At 42.5% G+C, this 20,110-nt stretch overlaps 1 protein-coding gene across 3 annotated transcripts in view; it reads right to left on the bottom strand.

Annotated features, from left to right (window-relative positions):
- cfap65 (cilia and flagella associated protein 65) overlaps positions 1 to 20,110 on the bottom strand; it is a 340,657-nt gene that overhangs the window by 22,607 nt on the left and 297,940 nt on the right. For 2 of the 3 annotated variants that reach the window (XM_022246076.2, XM_022246058.2), the window contains exons 31-32: positions 7,717 to 8,006; positions 1,943 to 2,065 (exon numbers count right to left, since the gene is read on the bottom strand). In XM_022246076.2, coding sequence (XP_022101768.2) covers positions 1,943 to 2,065; positions 7,717 to 8,006 — 413 coding nt within the window. The remainder of the gene's footprint in view (positions 1 to 1,942; positions 2,066 to 7,716; positions 8,007 to 20,110) is intronic. The other variant, XM_022246112.2, reaches the window with a different exon arrangement.

Below are 20,110 nucleotides of genomic sequence, written 5' to 3'. Positions count from 1 at the left end.
GGGAGGCACTTGATGGGCTGGCGACTGTTCGCTGGATGGGTAGGTGGGGCCTGCAGCTGGACCAATTCAACGACTTCCTTCACAGCTGCTGGCTGGCGGAGCAAGCATCGCCAACATGGATCACCATACACGTTGGCTCCAACGATCTGGGCTACGTCCCCAAGAAATCAATGCTCGAGGGGATTAAACAAATTCTTGCCATCACCCGAGCATCATTACCTCACTCAATCATTTACTGGTCGGAGATTTTGCCAAGGGTCTCCTATGCCTCGGCTAACCGACAAAATTCGGTCGAGTGCACCTGGCGAGCTCTTTTCCACAGGGCGCCAGGTGGGTTGATTGCTCACCCCCAAATTGAGTGGTGGCGGCAGGATTTATATTTATCAGATGGGGTGCACCTTGTGGATGCCGCTTCGGAATTCCTTATTTATAACTTCCATACCGCGTCACTCCAGTCTTGCGGAGTAGCTTGATTTCCTGTTACACTGCCAGCGCAAACACCACCTCCCCCTACACACGCGAGGTCACTTACCTATCATCATGCGGCCCATTTGGCGGCGGTCATAAATGACCGTGTGGGGGAATTTCATTCTTATCACCGTCATGGGCCTTAGGATTATGAATCAATATAGCTATATAAAACCTATGCAATCAACGAATTCTTACATACATGGAATCAAAAGGAAGTCTGTAAAAGGTTTATGGCTCACTTTGCAGTTATAACCCAGATGGAATGGGTAGTCTATATTCGGGTACGTACGGGTGGGACGTGAATAATTTCTATTCCGCGGATTACGCTTCGACCGGGAATGATTTGCTAGTATTTACTGCTAAACCCGATGTTAGGTTTGGACCGCTTTAATAAACGATGTTACATCTCGCGGCTTACGCTTCAACCGGGGACTATTTGCTGCATTGATTTACAATCTATTCTGTTGTCTCGCGGCTTACGCTTCGACCGGAGACTGAACATGCTTTAAGTGGCTTATACTGTTTTCCCGCGGATTACGCTTCGACCGGGGACTTGCCATGCTTAATTGTCTTATACTGTTGTCTCGCGGCTCACGCTTCGACCGGGGACTTGTCTTGCGGCTTACGCTTCGACCGGAGACCGGCTATGTTTAAATGTCTTATACTGTTGTCTCGCGGCTTACGCTTCGACCGGGGACTTGATAAGTGCAGCCAGTTACAGTCCGCGGATTACGCTTCGACCGGGACTTGCTTTGTTTAGCTTATTTACAATGTTGTCTCGCGGTTTACGCTTCGACCGGGGATATGCTAAACTATCACTTACATAAAATGCTATTGGTTATCGATCTGGAATTAAAACTGCTCTGGCCGTACGATAACAACAGAATTAAACTTGCGCTGGTGTAAGATTTCATTCATTTTGTGTCTGACTTATGCGGCAATAAATAAATTGTTAAAACAGAAAAAAAATGAAAAATATCCTTCCCAGCAGAATCAACATTTATAAATACCCCCATTAAGAAGTGGTTAACATCGCTGAAGTACAGAGGAGATACATGTAGAAAAGCTGATCTAGCTAAATACGTGTGTGCTACACCATACCACAAGAAACAAAGACATGCTTCAGTGGTTCCTGGGGGGCTTTATACCCTTAGGGCTGGGCTTAATTTGCATTTTTATGAATCAAGGAATCTACCATTTCTTAAAAGGATAGTGCAAACTGTATTACTAGGGACAAATAATACACAGTGAGTCTTGACGACAAGGACAAATATAACAGTGGACTTCCGCTGTTCAGATTTTCATGAGAGTTTTACAGCTATCACTACCTGTAAGAAGCTTACTGCAGACAGAACTTTGATTTAACATGGATCACTTTACAGAGTGTAAAAAAGGCTGAAGGAGAGGAATTGTCCAACATCACAGATATCGGGTTCAGCCTGGTTTTGGGATGGTGGATCACATATATTACCTGATAACGTTGGCGGTGACGCCGCAAACTAGCTCTTGTTCCTCTGCAGTAGCTGTTACTGAAGTTGCTTGGCCTTTTTTCTTTACCTCTTGACTGCCAAGATTAAATCTTTCACCCATTGTCCTGATAAGATGACACAAGAATACAAAAATGATACTCAATTCCTATCTACATGGTATATGTGTCCATGTAGCAATTGTATGCCTAGAAACTCATGAAAACTTTTTGATACAGCATTAGTACCTGAATTAGATTCCTTAATGCTTTGTTAAATGATGGAAACCAAAGGCAGGTTGGTTACAGCTCCAGATATACCAACCTTTCAAAATGATAAAGTGTAATCTTGTCTCAAATACTGAATTACCTATTACACATTTCAACAGAAACACATTCAAACCCTTTGAGCTAAAATTGATTGAAATAAAGCTGCTCGTAAAAGTCAGTGTGTTTTCATTTGAATGTGCTTCTTAATGTCGTAAGATCCAGCATGGGTACACAGTGCATCGGTGGGTAATGCTATGGGGTTGATTTCATCTTTTAACTGAGGAAAACACCTGCCTGTCAAGATTTTTTGAGATGTGACAACGAATCTAACAACTACAAGTAAATCTCATTGTTGGTACATCTTAGGCATTTCAATATTTTCTTTTTTTTGTAATTTTTGCCATGTGCTTACTTCACATCACTTTAGTTATTTGCATTTTAAATTTCCAAATTGTTTTCACTTTGTCATTGACTGGATGAAAAAAAGAGTATTTGTCCCATACAGATGATTATTTCCCCTAAATTACATTTTTGAAAAAAAGAACAAATGTCAACCACTTCCTGCCGGGGAGCCCGGTTTCGGACACCGTGTGTTTATACACAGAGCCGGGGTGCCTGGTTTTGGACAAAAGAGCTGCTCTGTGTAACAAAAGACTGTACTCTGAACAAAGGACCTGCTGCTGGGAATTGTGATCATTTTTTGCCTTCCATTTTTCAAAGGTAATCCAGCACTGTTTTGAAACAGTATACCACCTGTTTTGGGCATAGTGCGCCCGCGGATTAGCACCATGGACAAAAGTGCTCCAAGGCCCCACTGATGAGTGACACAGCATTGCTGCTCACTAATCCAGCTGTGTACGAAAAGACGCTACTGGCATTCACTGGAACAAATGAAATTATGCAACACCACACAATTTTGGGCTCTCTTTTACAGGGCCGCAGGCCTGGGCTGAATACTTGGGTGTCAATTAAGGTTGCCCAACAGACTAGAGTAGCCAGCCACCAGAGAGTCGTTTGTCTGGGTGTAAATGTCCAGTAAATGAACACATGAATTTTTAAAGAAGTTTTAAAACGGAAAATCTTGAAAAGGTCTCGCCATTACATCCCCTCAAAAGATATTAACCCGGCAGGTAGTGGTTGATTCTAATCAGCTCTTTTGGGTATCGGCCAAAACATCTATTGTTTCTCGTAAGATTTTTTTTGCCTTTTTTCCCCTTTTCTTTTTTCCACTTTTTTCCCCTTTCCCCGAAGACATAACAATGGGTAAATTCTACACAGGTCTTTTACCCTCCCTTTGTGGTGGAGTCCTTCAAAGCTGGCACATAGACTATCATCTCAAGAAATATGCCAAATCGTGACATTAATCATGTGATTTATAATATAATTTTGAATATTAAATTTTCCCCATATGTTTTTTACATGTTTTTGACAACCCTTTTTGGCCGCTTGGCAATCTTGTGACTTAATCAAAGTTACACAAAGCAAAGCCTGGGACACCAACAAAATACCTGAAGAATAACATCATGATAACGTCATCAGTAGTAAAACAACAATTCATTATATCGCATCTATGGTCAAATGAATTATGCATGGCTTTCTGTGGCACGAGTTCTTGCCTACTGCTAGCATGGGAAATTTCCCTGTCGGGTTTTGCTACATTATACATTGCCCAGGAAGGCATCCTGCCAACATATTCCTGGGACTTTGTGTGATTGGACGTTGCTAGGTCCATTTATTCCTGTTGCTGGGTAGTGGACCAATAGGAGCAGGCCAAATTAGGCATCTTGGGGAGAAGGCGTGAGCGACAGGATCAAGCAACACTTTTGTTGCAGCTATCAAACGAGCACCTTCGTTCACCCACCTCCTCCCCTACTCCCCCTAGATCTTTAGGGCACATTTTGGGGGATGTAGGACTTACCACTACCATAAGTTTCCTTATTAGGACAATTTGTAAGTCCTTGTTGGAGGAGTCAAACAACAAGCGCTTACATGTGTTCTTGTTAAATCTTCAAAAATCCATCTAAAATCAACCTCAACTTCCTGCAGCTTGCTTGTTGCACCAAGTAATCTCCGATCTTTATTTGTTCTTGTGTGCATAAAATCGCGTGACCCTTTCTTCCAGTCAAAACTGTATGGCGTTTTATAGTCGCCAAAATTGCACCGCATCGTCCCATTGCTCCGACACCACGATGCTACGCTACAAAAGCTCCGTTGCATTGTCCCTCATGTTGTGGCGTCGCATGGTCTTGTTTCTTGATGTTGTGTTGTTGGCGTTGCCTGTCATTGAACATCGCGTCGTGTACGTCATCACACCGTGCTGTCGTGCCTGACTGTTTCTAAAAATGGCTGGTGATTACTGAGGCCAATAGAGGGCGTATGTCATAAGTCCTGGAAAAATGTGTGTGCACAGGGTTACACTCGTTGATCTCCATTATAAAGACTGGATAGGACATCGTGTCCAAAACACGTCCTGCATCTGCATATTTTCAGGAGGGGTAAATAACAAGCGTTGTGAATTTTGTGGCGTGCACTTTCACACGGAGATTTCAAAACTGCTGGTTGGGTTATTGTACTTCTATTGTCAGATTTCGAAGAAAAACTGAATTCTGCCCCCAGAATGGCTAAATTTGCAAAGAATAATGGTTGAGGTGTGCACAGCAGAGAATATCCAGAGATCAACGGTAAAACCAAGTTTGGAAGAAGGAGCAGCTTTTGACATGTGAGTCACACATTCAGAAGGTTTCTGCACTCCTTGTGCTATATTGCTTGGGACCGTCTGAAATATTATTTATCGGCAAAAGTGGTTTTCAAAACTGAATGATTAATTTGTAGTTTATTTTCCCCAGATTTCATTGGAAAAATCTCAAAAACAGCCATGATTTGTGTATGCAAGATCTGCAGAAGCACTGAACCCAAATCGCGTGACAGACGTTGTGATATGAGCGATAGAATATCCATCTTCAGGGCAGAGATGAGACTAGAGCAAGAGACAGAGAGCTGACATTTTTGTCGAGTGAAGTAACAAACAAGGAAATTCAATCAACGCAATGAAAAAACTTCATCTAAATTATAAAATTACTTGTTCTCAATTAACACTGATCTTTTTCTTTTCAAAAAGTCGTTGTTGAATGTAAGTCTTAAGTAAAGTTGGGAACTCAATTTTTGTAAAATCTGATTTGTGAGCGTCAGTGGTGAAAGTGGCACAGACTGAATTAGTTTGGCTTGCACTCAAAGTTCTGCTCATTTTGGGGTCACAGAAAAGAATCTCACACTTGTAATTTTTCAATAAATTTAGTTAGTATATGAGTGAATTTCAGAACAGTGTTTTCTGTGAGTCTTTAAAATTAAACTTAAGGCTTTTTTCATTTAATTGACAAAGTTTTTCAGTGTGGACTCATTGAAACCAGACGGAAGAACACATGGACAGTTTGGGCATTATAATGTAACACTTATTGTGGGTCTTGGTGGAACTTTAATGTTTACACACTCAACAAATCACGTTTGAACCAACCCAAAGTGACAACATTGCCCGAACAAGACCGTAGACAAGAGGTGTGAAAAATGAAAACAAACAAACAAACAAACAAACACCCCCCCAACACCCCAACAAACAAACAAACAAACAAACACCCCAACAAACAAACAAACACAGCAAATGAAAAAAAAACAGGTTAATTATTAACAGTTTTGAATGGGTTATTTAATAAGAAAATGGTCTGTTAATTCGAGATATGATATTCTTGCATTAGAAATTTTTTCTCAATAATCAATTTTGACTAAATGTGCACCCTACAGCATCATATTACCCTCCTGAAATGTAGTGTGCCGCCATTGTACAGCCACACATTTTGTATACACAATGGCCTATTCAGTTTTTATAATGGAGATCAATGGTTAACTACACCAAATATGCGCCCGTAGAAAACAGTGCAAAATCAGACTGAAATAGCGTCACGTTTTTTCACTGGAAATTCAAGACTATTGCCAGAAGATCATTTCAATTTTACAGGGGTTAGTAAAACTGTGCACTCAGCTCTGAATGTAGCCACTCGCCTCTATCCAAAATAGGCCAGCAATTTGGGTCTTTTTGTGAAAGAAATACCCCAAAGTATTATACTTTGGGGCATAAATGATCTACTGTATAAACGATTAGTTCCAAATTCGCGATTTATAGAAATGTTTCCGTGATCCCTCCTGATTATGGCATGTCTTATTGTAAAAGCCCCTTGGGATCACAAAATATTAATGAGCTCTCGCCCAGGAATCCAACAATTTGGTGGAATGCACCCATTTGATCATGAAAAATGAAAATTGAACTTAACTCTGTCTCTAAGGGCACCCCCTATTTCTACCAGTAATGAGGCGACGGCGCAAGCACAATGCGACGGCACAATACAAAGGCACAACGCGACGCCACAATGTTACGTCACAACAGCACGATGTAATGCATTATACACAGCACAAAAGTAATGAGAAAAGGGTTAAAACCATAGCGCGATGGGACGATGCCACAGAGCTGTCATAGCGTCGCATCGTGGCATCAAGTCGTAGTGTCGGGGCAACGGGACGATGCGACGCAGATTTGCCGGATACAGAACACCATAAAACTGGTCCAAACCCAAAGTGCTTTATAAGTTAAAATTGGTAATAGACATGAACCTACTTTCAGGGTCATAGTCTCCGACACAATTGTATTCCTCAAAACATGAACCGGTAATGTCATGCAGCACCCGAGCGCCCACTGGCAACAGGTTGAAAAATTTAAAAATCTATTTTGAATAGACGTCTATGGCAAAATTGTTGGAATCGCTTGAAACTGGTAGATAAAATTACCTTTATGCCTTTATTTGCAACCTTTATTTGCAAAAGTTCTGTCGGTAATGAAAATAAACTTTAATTCATTAAAACTTGGAAAGAAATCAAGCCCAACAGCTATGGACTGAAATTATCCATAGGGGTAAGAGCTGTAGCACTAAGAGCCATATCCTTTGTAATGTAAAGCATATGATGGAGTTACACTGTTTCGGGGCCTCTGGCAAATGTGCCAACCACATGGCAGGGAAAGCGTGTGAGCATGTTTTGTCATGATCCTGTGGATTTATCACAGTAAACTGAATCAGCCTGGAGTGCAATTGCTGTAGCAAGGAGGGTAGCGGTCCCAAAGCCCAAATTTGATTCCAGCCCATTGTATATTCTTAAGTGTATGTCTGATCTCACCATGCATGTACTGTGTGTTAAATTTTGAACTGCTGACTTAACCACAGCTGTTTGATTCCGGCCTTTTTTTTATCCAACCGAAAGAGTTCCTGAAACAGCTCAGTGTTTGTCCAGTGACAAACACAACATTTGTCTCATTTCTTATTATACTGGTTTTGAGTTATAACATCATGCATCATAAGCAAATACATTTCTGCACAGCTCATTGATAATTTTATTGCTAAACATGTGAATATTTTTCACATGTAAATTACATTATTATAATGTGTAGTATTATACATTCATAGGCCTACCTGTCAATGAAGAAATTTTGCACTTCATTTGGAAAGTTGCTCTGAAACTCAGCAATAGTATGTGTTCGTCCGGAGACCCCTAGATGGAGTAAAAATTTGCCCGGTGCTTCTGGTTTATCCCAGATTGGTGTTCCTGAGTCTGTCTGACTTTGTGCCCTCTCAGCCTCATCCAATTCTCTGCTAGATTTGACATACTTGATTGGTGGTAGGGTCTGTAAATGCTGAAAGTCCGGATTATCATTGCAGTTGGAGTTCAGAGTACAACACAGCTTGCTGTTCGTCTTGGTCTGCTATTGACAGAAGTTGGTAAGAAAATGCACAGCTGTGTTAGACAAAAACCAACTAACAAATTCACAGCATTTGTCTCTGATCCCATTTGTTTTTGCTGAAATTTGTCATTTCAGTTTGAGGTGACACTGAAATTGACAAATTGTATCACTTAATGACAACATTATTTACTAACAGGGAAGGTCAGGTTGAAGTGCACAAGCATTTACAATTTAGTAAGTGCCTTCTTGGGTAATACAAGGTTTGTGAATACAGGGCATTATGTACGTATACTGGCAAACTGAGTGATACTACACACTCACCGATAGTTTTCCTGTCTATAAAAACATATGTAGTGCTTTCTTATGGGGAGTTATTCTAGGCAGGTTTGCTATAGACAGTTTTGTGACAAAAGAAGGATCAATTTCGGACAGTTAAGCCAATCAGATGTCTAGTTCTTTGACCAATGGATGATCAAATTTTAAGAAGGCTTCAGGCAATGTATGAGACTGTAGGACTGTAGGTAGCATTGTTGGGCTTGGACCAATGGAGCCAGGGTTTCTTTAGCAGTTTTGAGCTTTTAGGTGGGAAGAAATCCATGCACTCACTTTTGTCCCAGCCTTCAACAGGATAGTAACTCATTTTAAGTGGTGCAAATAAAATGAAATATTTTCCCCACAATGCAATCATCCCAGCTCCCACCATTATCAGTATGGACATTATTCATGCAGAATAAACCAGCTCAGTAATAATGGCTAAACTTTACTCTGGCCAGCAAATTAACAAGTAGTTTTATACAACGCACATTTGTAGATTAACCACTTGCTGCCAGGAAGCCCAGTTTTGGATATGTTTTCTTTATACGTACTATTGGGGTGCCCAAAATCAGACAAAGGGAACAAAAGACCGTGCTTGGAACAAAAGACCAGGCTGCTGGGAATTGCCAACCCTTTTTCAGTTGTCAATAGCGGAGGTAATCCACCATCGTTGTTGAATTCAATGCAAGTGGATTACAACCAGGGACAAAAGTGCTCCACTGCTGCAGCGATGACCCATACAATACCGCTGCAAGCTAATCTGGCTGCATTAGAAAAGATGCCAGCAGAGCACTGGGCCAGTTTCGGGAACAAAGGAAAATTATGCAACAACGCACAATATGGGCTCACTTTACAAGGCGGCAGGCCTGGCTGAAAAACTTGAGCGTCAATAGATGATGTCTGTCAGATTCATATGCAGCAAGGTATGAGACGGAGAGAACCCCCCCTGCTTTGTGTTGGTCATTGTCTCGCAGGAATCTGGGGAATTCCTTTCAGACATCTTGGAGGGCTGTGTTAAGTAACAATAGTCTGGAATGTGTATAGGGATTGGACATTTTAGGGGGGTACCCCTCGGTCTCATTTCTTGCTGGGTATAGTCAGATTAGAGTAGCCACCACATTTTGAAAAAGAACAAAGGAAAATCACCCAGCCCAGCAGAATAAACATGGATAAATGGGCCCGGCGCGAAGTGGTTAAGGCAGGGTTATGAAGCAGAAGTCACTTTTCCTTTTGGTACAGGCAACAACTTTTCCCCTCAGTAGTGCAACAGGGAAGAAGAAACTTTTTTTCCTTCTGTATGTTCAAATACTGGATAAGAATGGTGCCTGCAGAAAGTGTAATGTGTATCCGATGACAAATGTTCTAAAATTTATATGATGTATTGTGGCATTGTCTCCATTTAACAATTAATTTCTTGGAAAGGATAACTGGCTTATTATAATATCCAGCAATATTATGCCTAATAATGTTACAATTATGATAATCACGTGTTCATGTGTTTGATGACACTGAACTTCAGCCTTCTGTGCTGCCCCCCTTGCATTGAGCTGTGGTGCTCCTTGAGCTTTTGGTGCCCACACTATGCTAGGTCTTGTTTGATATATAATTGTGACACACAGTTGTGTGATCCTCAAGCAAAATGACCCTGAAAAAGTATAAATTCTGTATCTAATAAACTTTGGCTAAGGCGTGGAGTCACACAGAACTGGTGTATTTTTTTTTGTTACTTGTCTGCTTATAAAGTTGTGCTGAATAACACTGTCATCACTTAATGGATCACTCTGAAAATGTAAAAACTGTAGAACTGTGTACCTGAGACCTGTCTGTGGATTTGAAGTAAAAAAGGTTTTCAAGATAATCACGAGAGAAGGTCTGTTATTTCAAAGCAGCAAAAAATACTAATTGCAGCAACTTAAGCTGTAAAACCCCTCAAATGATTCTTTGAGAGGTAAACACTGAACCTGGTAATTAGGATGAACACAGTGGTTAATTAGCTCAAATCAATTAGTAAAGGCTCATGTTCATTCGTGAACATACGAAATCCATGTGTTCCTTACACTGACCCCCCCCCTTTTGTTCAATGTACATTTCCATAGGGAAGGGGCACACATTTTCACCAGCACAGCTGTAAATGTGAAACAAATATGCATTTTTTGGGTAAAAACAAAAATCTTAACTGACCTACTTTTCAGCCCTTCCAGGCAAGAAGTACTGTACATGTACAAAGGGCAGTCAGATTTTTTTCACGAAAGTGCAAACATTCATGTAATTTTGACATCATTGATGTTTTGCTAGTGGAGGCATGTCAAAATGGTCATGTACAATATTTTCAAACAAAAAAAGTGTACACAATTTAAAATAAAAACAACTGTAATTGTTTACATTTCTGCTGCTTTTTAAAAATGGTTACAATGTACATGTATGTTATAGAACATGAAATGCACACTGCTTGTTCATCATAACAATTTGACAGTTGGGCTGGAGGTGTGGTGCCCTGACAGGTAAATTTTCGGTGAAACTGCAGTTTTGTAATTGTGTCTATATACAAGCCCTGCAATTCCATCTGGGATAGTATCTTTTGTATGTGCTCACAAAGTACAGAAACCTTTTGTGCAGGCATGCAGATCCGGAGTCGGACAGTGTCTATCTCTAACCTAAGGTGTGAAAGGGATTGAGTGGGCCCTGTTTTTTCCTCTGCTAATGGAATCCCTGGTCTTGGTACATGTATATGTACCTCCATGAATGTGACAAGCAGACACGCACATGTCTCATAAGCAACAACAAATCATCCATATAATGTGTATGGGATTTTGCCACCTGAGCCCGAAACTCCAAAATGTACTAACTCAAACAAAAACCCCAAAATAGAACATCCTATGAGCAAGCACTTACTGAAGTAAAAGTTACCCTCAAACTTGAGACCTAGTAATTCATAATTTACTGGACTAACTCACAAAAGGCGAAAGGCCGACTTAAAATCTTACTTTGCTAACTAAGCACCAGGTCCCATCTTCATTACTAACTTAACTGCCATACTGAACGGCACATACTGCACAATGCATTTGTCTTTGTCACTGAAATCCTTCTGGATATTAGAATGATTCTGGGTCAGCCACTGCTGTAAAACATCGGCATTCACTGGTAATGGTGGGTCAAAAATTAAAAACACCAGACAAGCCTGCCAACCCGGCAGCAGCAGAAGTTGAGGCTGACTGAGAATGAATGCTGGGCCATGCAATGGCAGGGGAATGCCCAGTGGGCTTACCCCTAGTGTTGGTACCCAGTCCTCTGCACCTGGCCCAACCAATTTACAGCTATGCACACTATGGCAAAGAGGTAACCTTCAGGCCTTTTAAACCTAAAGTAAACCTTTTAACCCCGGATGCAAGCCTGTGCCCTGACCAATGGCATGTTTGATATATTCTCCACTACCTGCGGACGGTAACCCCTGAGACCCCATGGAGGCTGCAGCTACCATTCATTCCTTTGTATCTGTTCATCCAACAGCGCATTTAGCACCAATTACAGGACAAAGTTACAATTAAGAAGACAATGAAGAACTGTTCAGTTTTAGAGGTGGGAGGATGATGATGGAGTCTGCAAAGGGCTGAAAACCCAATCAACATGGTGACCTATTTGGGATTCAAACCTAGGTTGCAGAGGTGGAAGGCGAGGAAAAAGGAAACTAACTTACCAGGGTGTACGTTTGAACAATCCGTATTTCACTGTCCGAAGGACAATCGGAAGTTATGGCCATCAATTCAGTGGCCTGATATCTAGGAGTATCTCTTGGAAACAACCAGCGTTTATACAAAAGAGGCCATATGGGCCTACAAGTCACTTGAAGCTTATAATCATTTCATTTGTGGTAATGTACTACCATTGTAAGTTATGAAAACAGAGAGTGGTGTGTGCTTTGTGCGGGGAAAAGTTCTTCTGAGTCAAAGACAAGGCGACTGTGCTACTCTGTATTATGCTTGGATTTGTGGCAAAGTAGGACAAAATATTTCTTCAGCAGTAAAAGCAAATCGCAGTTGTATATCTGGGTAGGTAATTTCATTTTCTTGAAGTAGCATTCATGTATTTGTCTCGTGACTTGGTACAAATTAATGCTGACTATGTGCACCAAGTGGTTGTTGATGTTGTCAATGTCACATGAACAAATTTTGTTTTTGGTGTTTATCTTTTTGTCTTGTAGGTAATGTGCCGTCTGGACTATTTTATTCACAAGCGTGTTGACAGTTGTTGCGACCTTGTGAGACTACTCATGCTTCTTGGCCTACATGGGCAATCACATGACCCAGACATGCCAGAGCTAGATTCAACATTGAAATTGTTTATTGATTGTCAGGTTGGGATGTGCATGTAGTCATGTGGCAGCCCTCCTTTTCAAACTGGGGGCCAGTGTAAGATGTGGGATAAAGGAAGTTGCATCCATGAGTGAAGAAAAGTAAGTGGAATCTGGTCTCCAAATCAAAGGGGTGAATGGTCTTCAGATCAGATTCCAATCGAATGGATGGAAATGTTATTTTTATGGCAAAACAATATTGCTAAGCTGACAAGGAAACATGCCCAGAATATGCCCTTTGCCATGATCAGCAACTTTAACTCAGGTGTTTGTCATTCTGTCTCAGTTTTCTTCCTTTGTAACTTTTATTTGTAACACCTACTGCATTTTCACCGAGAATTTTCAAAAGAATAGAAAAGCTTCCTTTACTAGAACTTAAACCCTAAAACCCCTGCGCACTGTGCAGATGTCTAATATACGGGTGCACTGCAGATGTGTACATGTGAGTAGGACTTATATAGTATTATAAATATTTCCCAGGAAGGGCAACCAAAAACAAGGACATCTCCCAAATTTAAATTATCTGAAGAAACAAGCTGTGTTTTTGTTTTTAGCACCAAAATTTAGCTTTGAAAATAATTCATCAGAAAATGGTCACTTACTTTTGGAAGGTCAATGCTTATTGATATTTATTTGGCCACTAATGTAAACCTGTTTTGCTTGTAATTGAAGATTCAGCTTGCAAGTTTGGCAGAAGTTGGCTTCACACATCATCAGTGAGGAAAGAAGGGGATGAAGAAAAACCTGTTGTATGTTCCAGCCAAGAAGGTTGAGATGACTCCCACAATGAAGTAATCTTAGAGTGGCACCATGGATGGCAAGTTCCCTAATAAGGAAACCTTTATCGGTCAAACTATCATCTCCATACTCAACAGAATTTTAAAAACCAGAGCGAACTTTTATATCTTTGTCAGAAATTCTTCCACCACATCCTTTTGAAATGAAACTGATGGCTCCAGCTGGTATTATAGAAACAAGGTACTATTATGTTTATAAGTAGACCATGGTTTGTTGTATGCTGTCCTCTGCTACCACTTCTACTGGTCTACCAAGAGAGGAAGGAACACACATGATGCCCCTCCTTGACAGTTGCAGATTGACAGCTCGAAAGTATTTTTCTTTGGCATGCCCACTATCCTTTCTGGTTTTCTTCATCCCCTTTCTTTCCAAAGATGGATGGAATGTAGTCCGAGTCATCTTTCCACTTAAATTAAAAATTAACATGCCAAAAAAGAAACCATGTTTGAATCAATTTTATAAATATAAATATTCTATATTTAAAGCATGTTTCCTAAATTACAGTAAATGGCATCTTCCTTTTTAGGCCCTCAATTTTACCCCTCTTTTGAAATCAAAATGACCAATAAGCCTATGGAACTTTGTATAAACCTGTTCACAGAAGTCGCAGCACATTATGGACATTTTGTTGTGTATGTTGAGGCACAGAGCTAGGAACACAGCCCTTAATTATTGTTGAAGTTTTGGAGGTAGCCTGATTTCATATGTATTTTAGGCCAAAATTTGTCCATTCTGTAGTGGTGCCTAATTTCTGGGCAGCTACTATTTATTTGAAATTTAACCTTAACAATACACAATAGGCCTACCTTGCTCAGATTTTGACGTCTTACTAGCTTAACACCCCCTCAAAAAAAAAAAGGGCAAGATTTTAGAATCATATGACTTTGGAACTATAAACATGAAAAACGTTTTTGGCCTAACCCGAAATGAAGTGTGCACTGCAAATTCTGATACTGCTGGGCTTGGGTTCCAATTGCTTCTTCCAATTTTTTGAAACCACAATTCTTGTCACAACACATCTACTGGATAAAATCTGACTTATGGATGCGGTGTCACTTTGCAGAACATCCCTCAAGTTGCAGGAGGTAGAGGGAGACTTCCAGCATGCAGTTTTGCAGATGTCTGAAATGGAAACAGCTCAAGAGGAAGACCAAGATACAAATACTGCTATTTCATCATGAACCCCGAGGCAGTGTTGACTATGCTCATCAGAACTTAATGGCCAGCCTGGATTAGCAAATCTAATGGCGAAGCAGGCAAAAATGACTGACGCCGCTGGACGGTATGATCTCATGATAATGAGGAGTGTCAGGTTTATCGTCCCTTTCATGCTACTGTTTTAGTCAGGTACCTTCTTAGGACTTGAAGAAGGCACCAAAGTTTATCAGCATTGTCTCCAGTATGTAAAGAGATGGAGATTCCCAAGATTTCAGAAGGATCAGGTGAGGAAGCGTGATCCTTCATCAGGGAACCAATCGTAGGAATGAGGAGAACACCACACGGCTCCCAATGTAGAGGGCCTTTGACAATGGGGAAAGCCTGTTGTTTGCTGTCTCCTCTGGAGGTAACCATTGTCAGGAGAAAGGTCAACCTGATGCTGATGTGCATAAGGCAGGCATCATTTTGGTTTCAAGGGAAGGACCGGAAAGCATCTAAAGAACCTGGCTTAGGTCTTATGGCCAGGTCAATTTCCCGACAAAGGGACACTGGATGAACGTATCATGCAAAGGTGATGGAATGTCATGCTGTTAAAGGCGGTTAAACTGACTTGGAAACCAACATGTATGGCAGCTAGGGCTGACCTGCAGATTAGAGTTGCAGATACTTGTAGCTCTGAATAAAAGAAGTGCATAAGAAAGTCTGTGACAACACTCATAGGAGCATTAGCTGGAGCCAAACTCCGATTGTTGAAGCACATGACAAAATGCTAAAATCTGCTGTCACAAATTCATAAGGTGGGCAGATGATATCCCATGTGACTATGCCTGTAGCATTTCTAGACAGTCCCGGTGAACAGAAAGACTGTTTGAAGCTCAGCATTTACTCAGAGAAGCAAAGAGATCAATGTAAGGAAGCTCTATCATCCCAAGGAGAGTGCATCTGCCACTAGGTTATCCGACCCTGCCATGTGGATCGTTTGCAGGTCAACTGCGTGACTCCCTGTCTTTTCCGTTGATGTGGCTTTGGTTGGCAGTGTGAAAGAAGAATCAAGAAAGCCACAAGACTTAATCAAAAATGGAGATGACATTATTCAGAGCCCCTAGCATGACTGTAGTGAGGTCTGGACGGAAAGGAGATTTATCCACATTGCAGGAATTTACCTCAATAAATAAGGAAAGAAATGAAATAGGTCAGAGACCAAGTTAAAGACTTCATGTAACCTCGATAAAGTTGGTGTCAGTCTTTATCGAGTAAGGCTTACAGAAGTAAGTGGTCTTTAGTGGCAATGTATAAAACCAGAATATGCGAGGAGGGTGTTGAAGACATTTATGTCAAATTGAAGGTAAGCCGTGTCCTGTATCCAGTGTGATCCCCGCCGCCCTAACTTCGACAGAAGACTTTGACCATTTTCACGTATGCATGAAAAATAAATGGCCGGAGTAGAGGAGTCAGGCCGCATGACATTTGTGACATGAATAACTCAAGGAGCGTCCACAGGAGCTCACTCTGAGAAGAAAACTCATTGTAGTACAGTAAAATCTCGATAAGTCAAAGCCTGTTAAGTCGAAACTCCGTTTACCTTGACGTCTTTCTGTATTCCCGACAAAAGAATAGGCCTTTATGTACAATAAACTATCTGTAACAAAATGGGCTTTCAGAGCTACGGCTAGGTCTTTTGTCTGCCCGTCTCCATGCATTTCCAACGGAGTGAATACCAAGACCTAGCTCTAGACAAGAGATTTGGATGCGGCCTAAATCAGGCACGAATGATGCACCCTCAAGTGCTTTGTACATGTATCAAATGACCCAGCACGGAAACCCCGACTGACCGGCCAGCGCGCTGCGTTATGCAATAACAGCCTAATCAAGCAAAGCAAATGAATGAATTTTCAAGACGTAGACACAGGTACTGGTACATAACTTCATTGGTTTATTGTTTATTAATGTACCACATGAAAACATGTTTAATGATGATGTTTGAGGAAATCTTGCACAGTGAGGATAGCCTAAAATCCACTTCATGTTTGACTCAGCTTGCAGGCCAACTGCGGTAAGCCAGTAAGGTTGCATGTGCACTGAAGCATGTAGCGTTCCATAACTCGAACGTCGGATAACGTGAACTCTTCGTCCATTCCCCTGAGCTTTGACTTATTGAGATTTTACTGTATACATTAAACCTGACTGTAGGAAATTGCTAATAATTTCTGCTTACAGAAAATCTCCACAGACAACAAACACTTTGATGTCCGAAATTGTGCTAAGAATTAACAACTGAAAGCATGTATTTCAGAAACAGACAGGGTCTGACAGAATATCCCTCTTCATTTCAATCACTGAAAGGGAGGAGTGTTAGGGGAAGAGAAGGCCTGGGACACCATCATACTGAAATGGTTGGCTCACAGCAGGCCTACTTCTGATGGACCTCACGGCAGTCACAGTGAACAGATTTTGTACACACTTTGAAGTCCGCACTTGGACAAGCGTGCGGTATAGCGAGGCCACACGGCAGAGTCTGTGGTCACATGAAGTCAAGTAAATGGGGGCCACAGAATGGTTGTTCTGCAAATCACAGCGTTGTACTGGTGAGCCGTAGTAGAAATAGATTCACAAAAATTTTTCCAGAGGGCCCCTTTGGGGAAACTCCAGATGAGGTGCTAAGGGGCATGTGAAAACCCAAACGGCTTGAAGATTGTTCGGTTCAGATGCCCAGGGATGCAGACTGGAGAGACACAGTGGTAGGTCTATAACATGATGGTGAATTCACCGGGGTTGAGCTAAAAAAGATAGGAAGACTGCCTGGGAAATGCTATTTGCTCATTCTTGTCTGGGTGCCCGGTGACGGTGACGAATGCAGGTAGGTTTAGGCCCATAATAGTCATTAGAAGTCACCAGGTAAGGCGTGGACTCACTTCCAGGTGGCCTCATTATGCCTACCAATGGCACCAAGAGTCATCCCAGAAGGCTGTGATAGAGACTTAGGATTGGGTCCACATACAGATGGCGTATTCACCAAGGCAGCGATCCGGGAAGTTGGTCCGGAAAGTGCTATTGTCTCGATTACGTGTGGATGCCCACACCATAGATATGTAGGAAGCTAGGTGGCATCTGCATGTAACCGCCACTTGGATAAGTGGGGCTGTGGCTCATGTTCATCTGAGAAGGGAGGCCGATGGATTATGGCAATACATGTATAATCAAAGACAGATAAGATGAGAAGTTATGATGCAATGTCATGTTTATGACTGGGAAATTTTGTTTGTTTTTGTAAAGTTCCACGGACCTTGTTATAACAGTGTTCTACCATTGTTGCCTCAGAGACAATCTTCCGGAAGGAGCTAGATAAAGGGAAGGCGACAAGGAGACGCACAGTGTACATTGCCTTGCATCGTATATAATGGGTCTGCTCTGGATTACAAGAAGGGAGCGGTCTGGGAGCCCTGTAATAAGAGTATCTGAAGACGTGGGGCGGTGGGTTAACTGGTACGGGTGTGGTCGGTGTCTTCCTCTGGAAGGGAACCTGACGGAGGACCGAGAATCTGGAATATGTCATAGGGGTGAGGACGCCATTGAAATCGATGTCATCTTCTAACAAAAACACAGTCACCTGCTTGGACTGAAGTAAGGCCGTGCTAATAAGAGCAAAGGGTGCCCCGTAGATTGGTGGGTGGTTAGGCTGGAGATGACTCGGATGCGTGCCAAGTTCTGGCTAGAGACAAGAATATCTCCACACATGAACGATCAAGCGGGAGTTTGGGAAAAATTTACTTGGAAGATTCCAGTCATGCTGTGTCATTTAAACATGCCATGACTGATGTCCTCCTCTGGTGAAATGGCTGATGGCAGGCCGAACACTTGAATCATGTCTTGCTGAAAAAGATGGAGGTGGTACACAGACGAAGTGAGGGCACTGATGGACTCAATTTTGACCGCCTCGGAAGACAATACTGGTTGCCTGGTTGGGGACAGGGCAATGCCTTGTTCCAAGCCATGTTCGGGAAAATGCCCGGTGGGTGCAATTTTGGTGTCGAACCCTGCCCGGTGTCATCATGGCTCCCAGCTGAAGGGGCTAGTCTGCCAGGAATGGGTCCAAGGCGGTGGAGGCCGATGTCAGTCTAGGTGGCGAGCGATGGTGGTCAGAACTTTATTAATGGACTGGAAAGCTGACTTCCACGTTCCAGAGGTATGTTCGTGGTGGTCAAGGCGGTGCTTTGTTGAGGGTTTCAAGGAATTTGATGAAGAAGGGGAGGGCTTGCACTTGCCTTTCCCCAGTGGCAGGGGACCCAGCGGCAGAGGTACCAGACCGGGCCGTGGGAGGCGGAACGCCCAGGGCACATTCCCGGTTGAGGTCAGCAGGAACTGCATAATTCCAGGCAGAGGAATTGGGAGAAATGAGGTCCGATGACCTGATGATGCCCAATTCAAAGCCAGAGCCGCTGATGGGCTAAGGCGGCTTGAAGTCCCGGTGGTGTTAAAACCCAGTAGGCTCCCTGGGACCCAAAGAGGAATTTGCAGGTGCGGGGGTGTCGTGGCTCAGTGGTGCACCATGCTGGGGTCCCCTGGCACTTGCGGGGAGCCCAGTCCGGTGACTTTGGTATCTGGGTGAGAGGGAGTATGCGCAAAGGTCTGCAGGAGAAATGGTCTTGGCCATTGTCGACCGGCGGGTGGTAGTCTTTGGCACACTGGGGGAATGCTGGCTGGAACACAGCATGGATTCCTCTGGGCCATGTCGGGCAAAGGGTGTGGTGTACTTCACAATGATGGTAGGACAGGCCTAGGAGACATCTGGGGTACTCGCTCTGGAGTCCCGGCTAGCTTGCCAGCCCAGCAATTGACTAAGGAGACAGAGTCCCTGATCCGGTCTTCCACAGTCGACCACAGAGCTTCCCTATCAGCTCTGTGGGGCCGAACAAACTAGGAGCCTGGCCAGATCCTGGCTGGAACCCCCTGGATGAGGGCATGGCCTTTTCCTTCAATGACAGATCCTGACGAGCTGGAACGAACCTCGTTTTACTGATGGTAAACAACGTGCAGGGCGCATAATAAAAAAGAAGAAGAAAAGAACACAAAATATACACCACAGAAACACTTTTACCATGCGTAGTGTGAATATTAAGGTAAAACTTTATTAGAGAAGGATGGATGATCAAATCGACACTTCCAACTTGTTTGTAGATCAGGCATGACTTCTGGGAGTGGGTGGGGTGTGGTTGACACTGATTCAGGCAGGGCTGCGAGGCAGAGGGGTGTGCAGACAGAGGGCATGAGGCTGCAGCTCACATGGCACTGGCATTATCTGACACATGTACTTCTTTGATGAGTAAGACCTGGGCCTGACACAATTCTGTTTTTTCTTAACGCTCCTCTGCTAAATTTTGCAAACCGGCATGAATCAGTCACAGCAATGTCAGAACAATGAAGTTCTCTAAGGTGGGGGGAAAAGTTCCTGAATTTCTGACACTGGTTTGCCATGATGGGAAATTCCACTGTCTGAGTGGAGTAAATT

The sequence above is a fragment of the Acanthaster planci genome, linkage group LG03 (assembly GCF_054643075.1).
Source record: "Acanthaster planci isolate LZ-2023a linkage group LG03, COTS_SCS, whole genome shotgun sequence".
NCBI lineage: Eukaryota > Metazoa > Echinodermata > Asteroidea > Valvatida > Acanthasteridae > Acanthaster > Acanthaster planci.
This window is presented reverse-complemented; position numbering and strand designations above follow the sequence as displayed.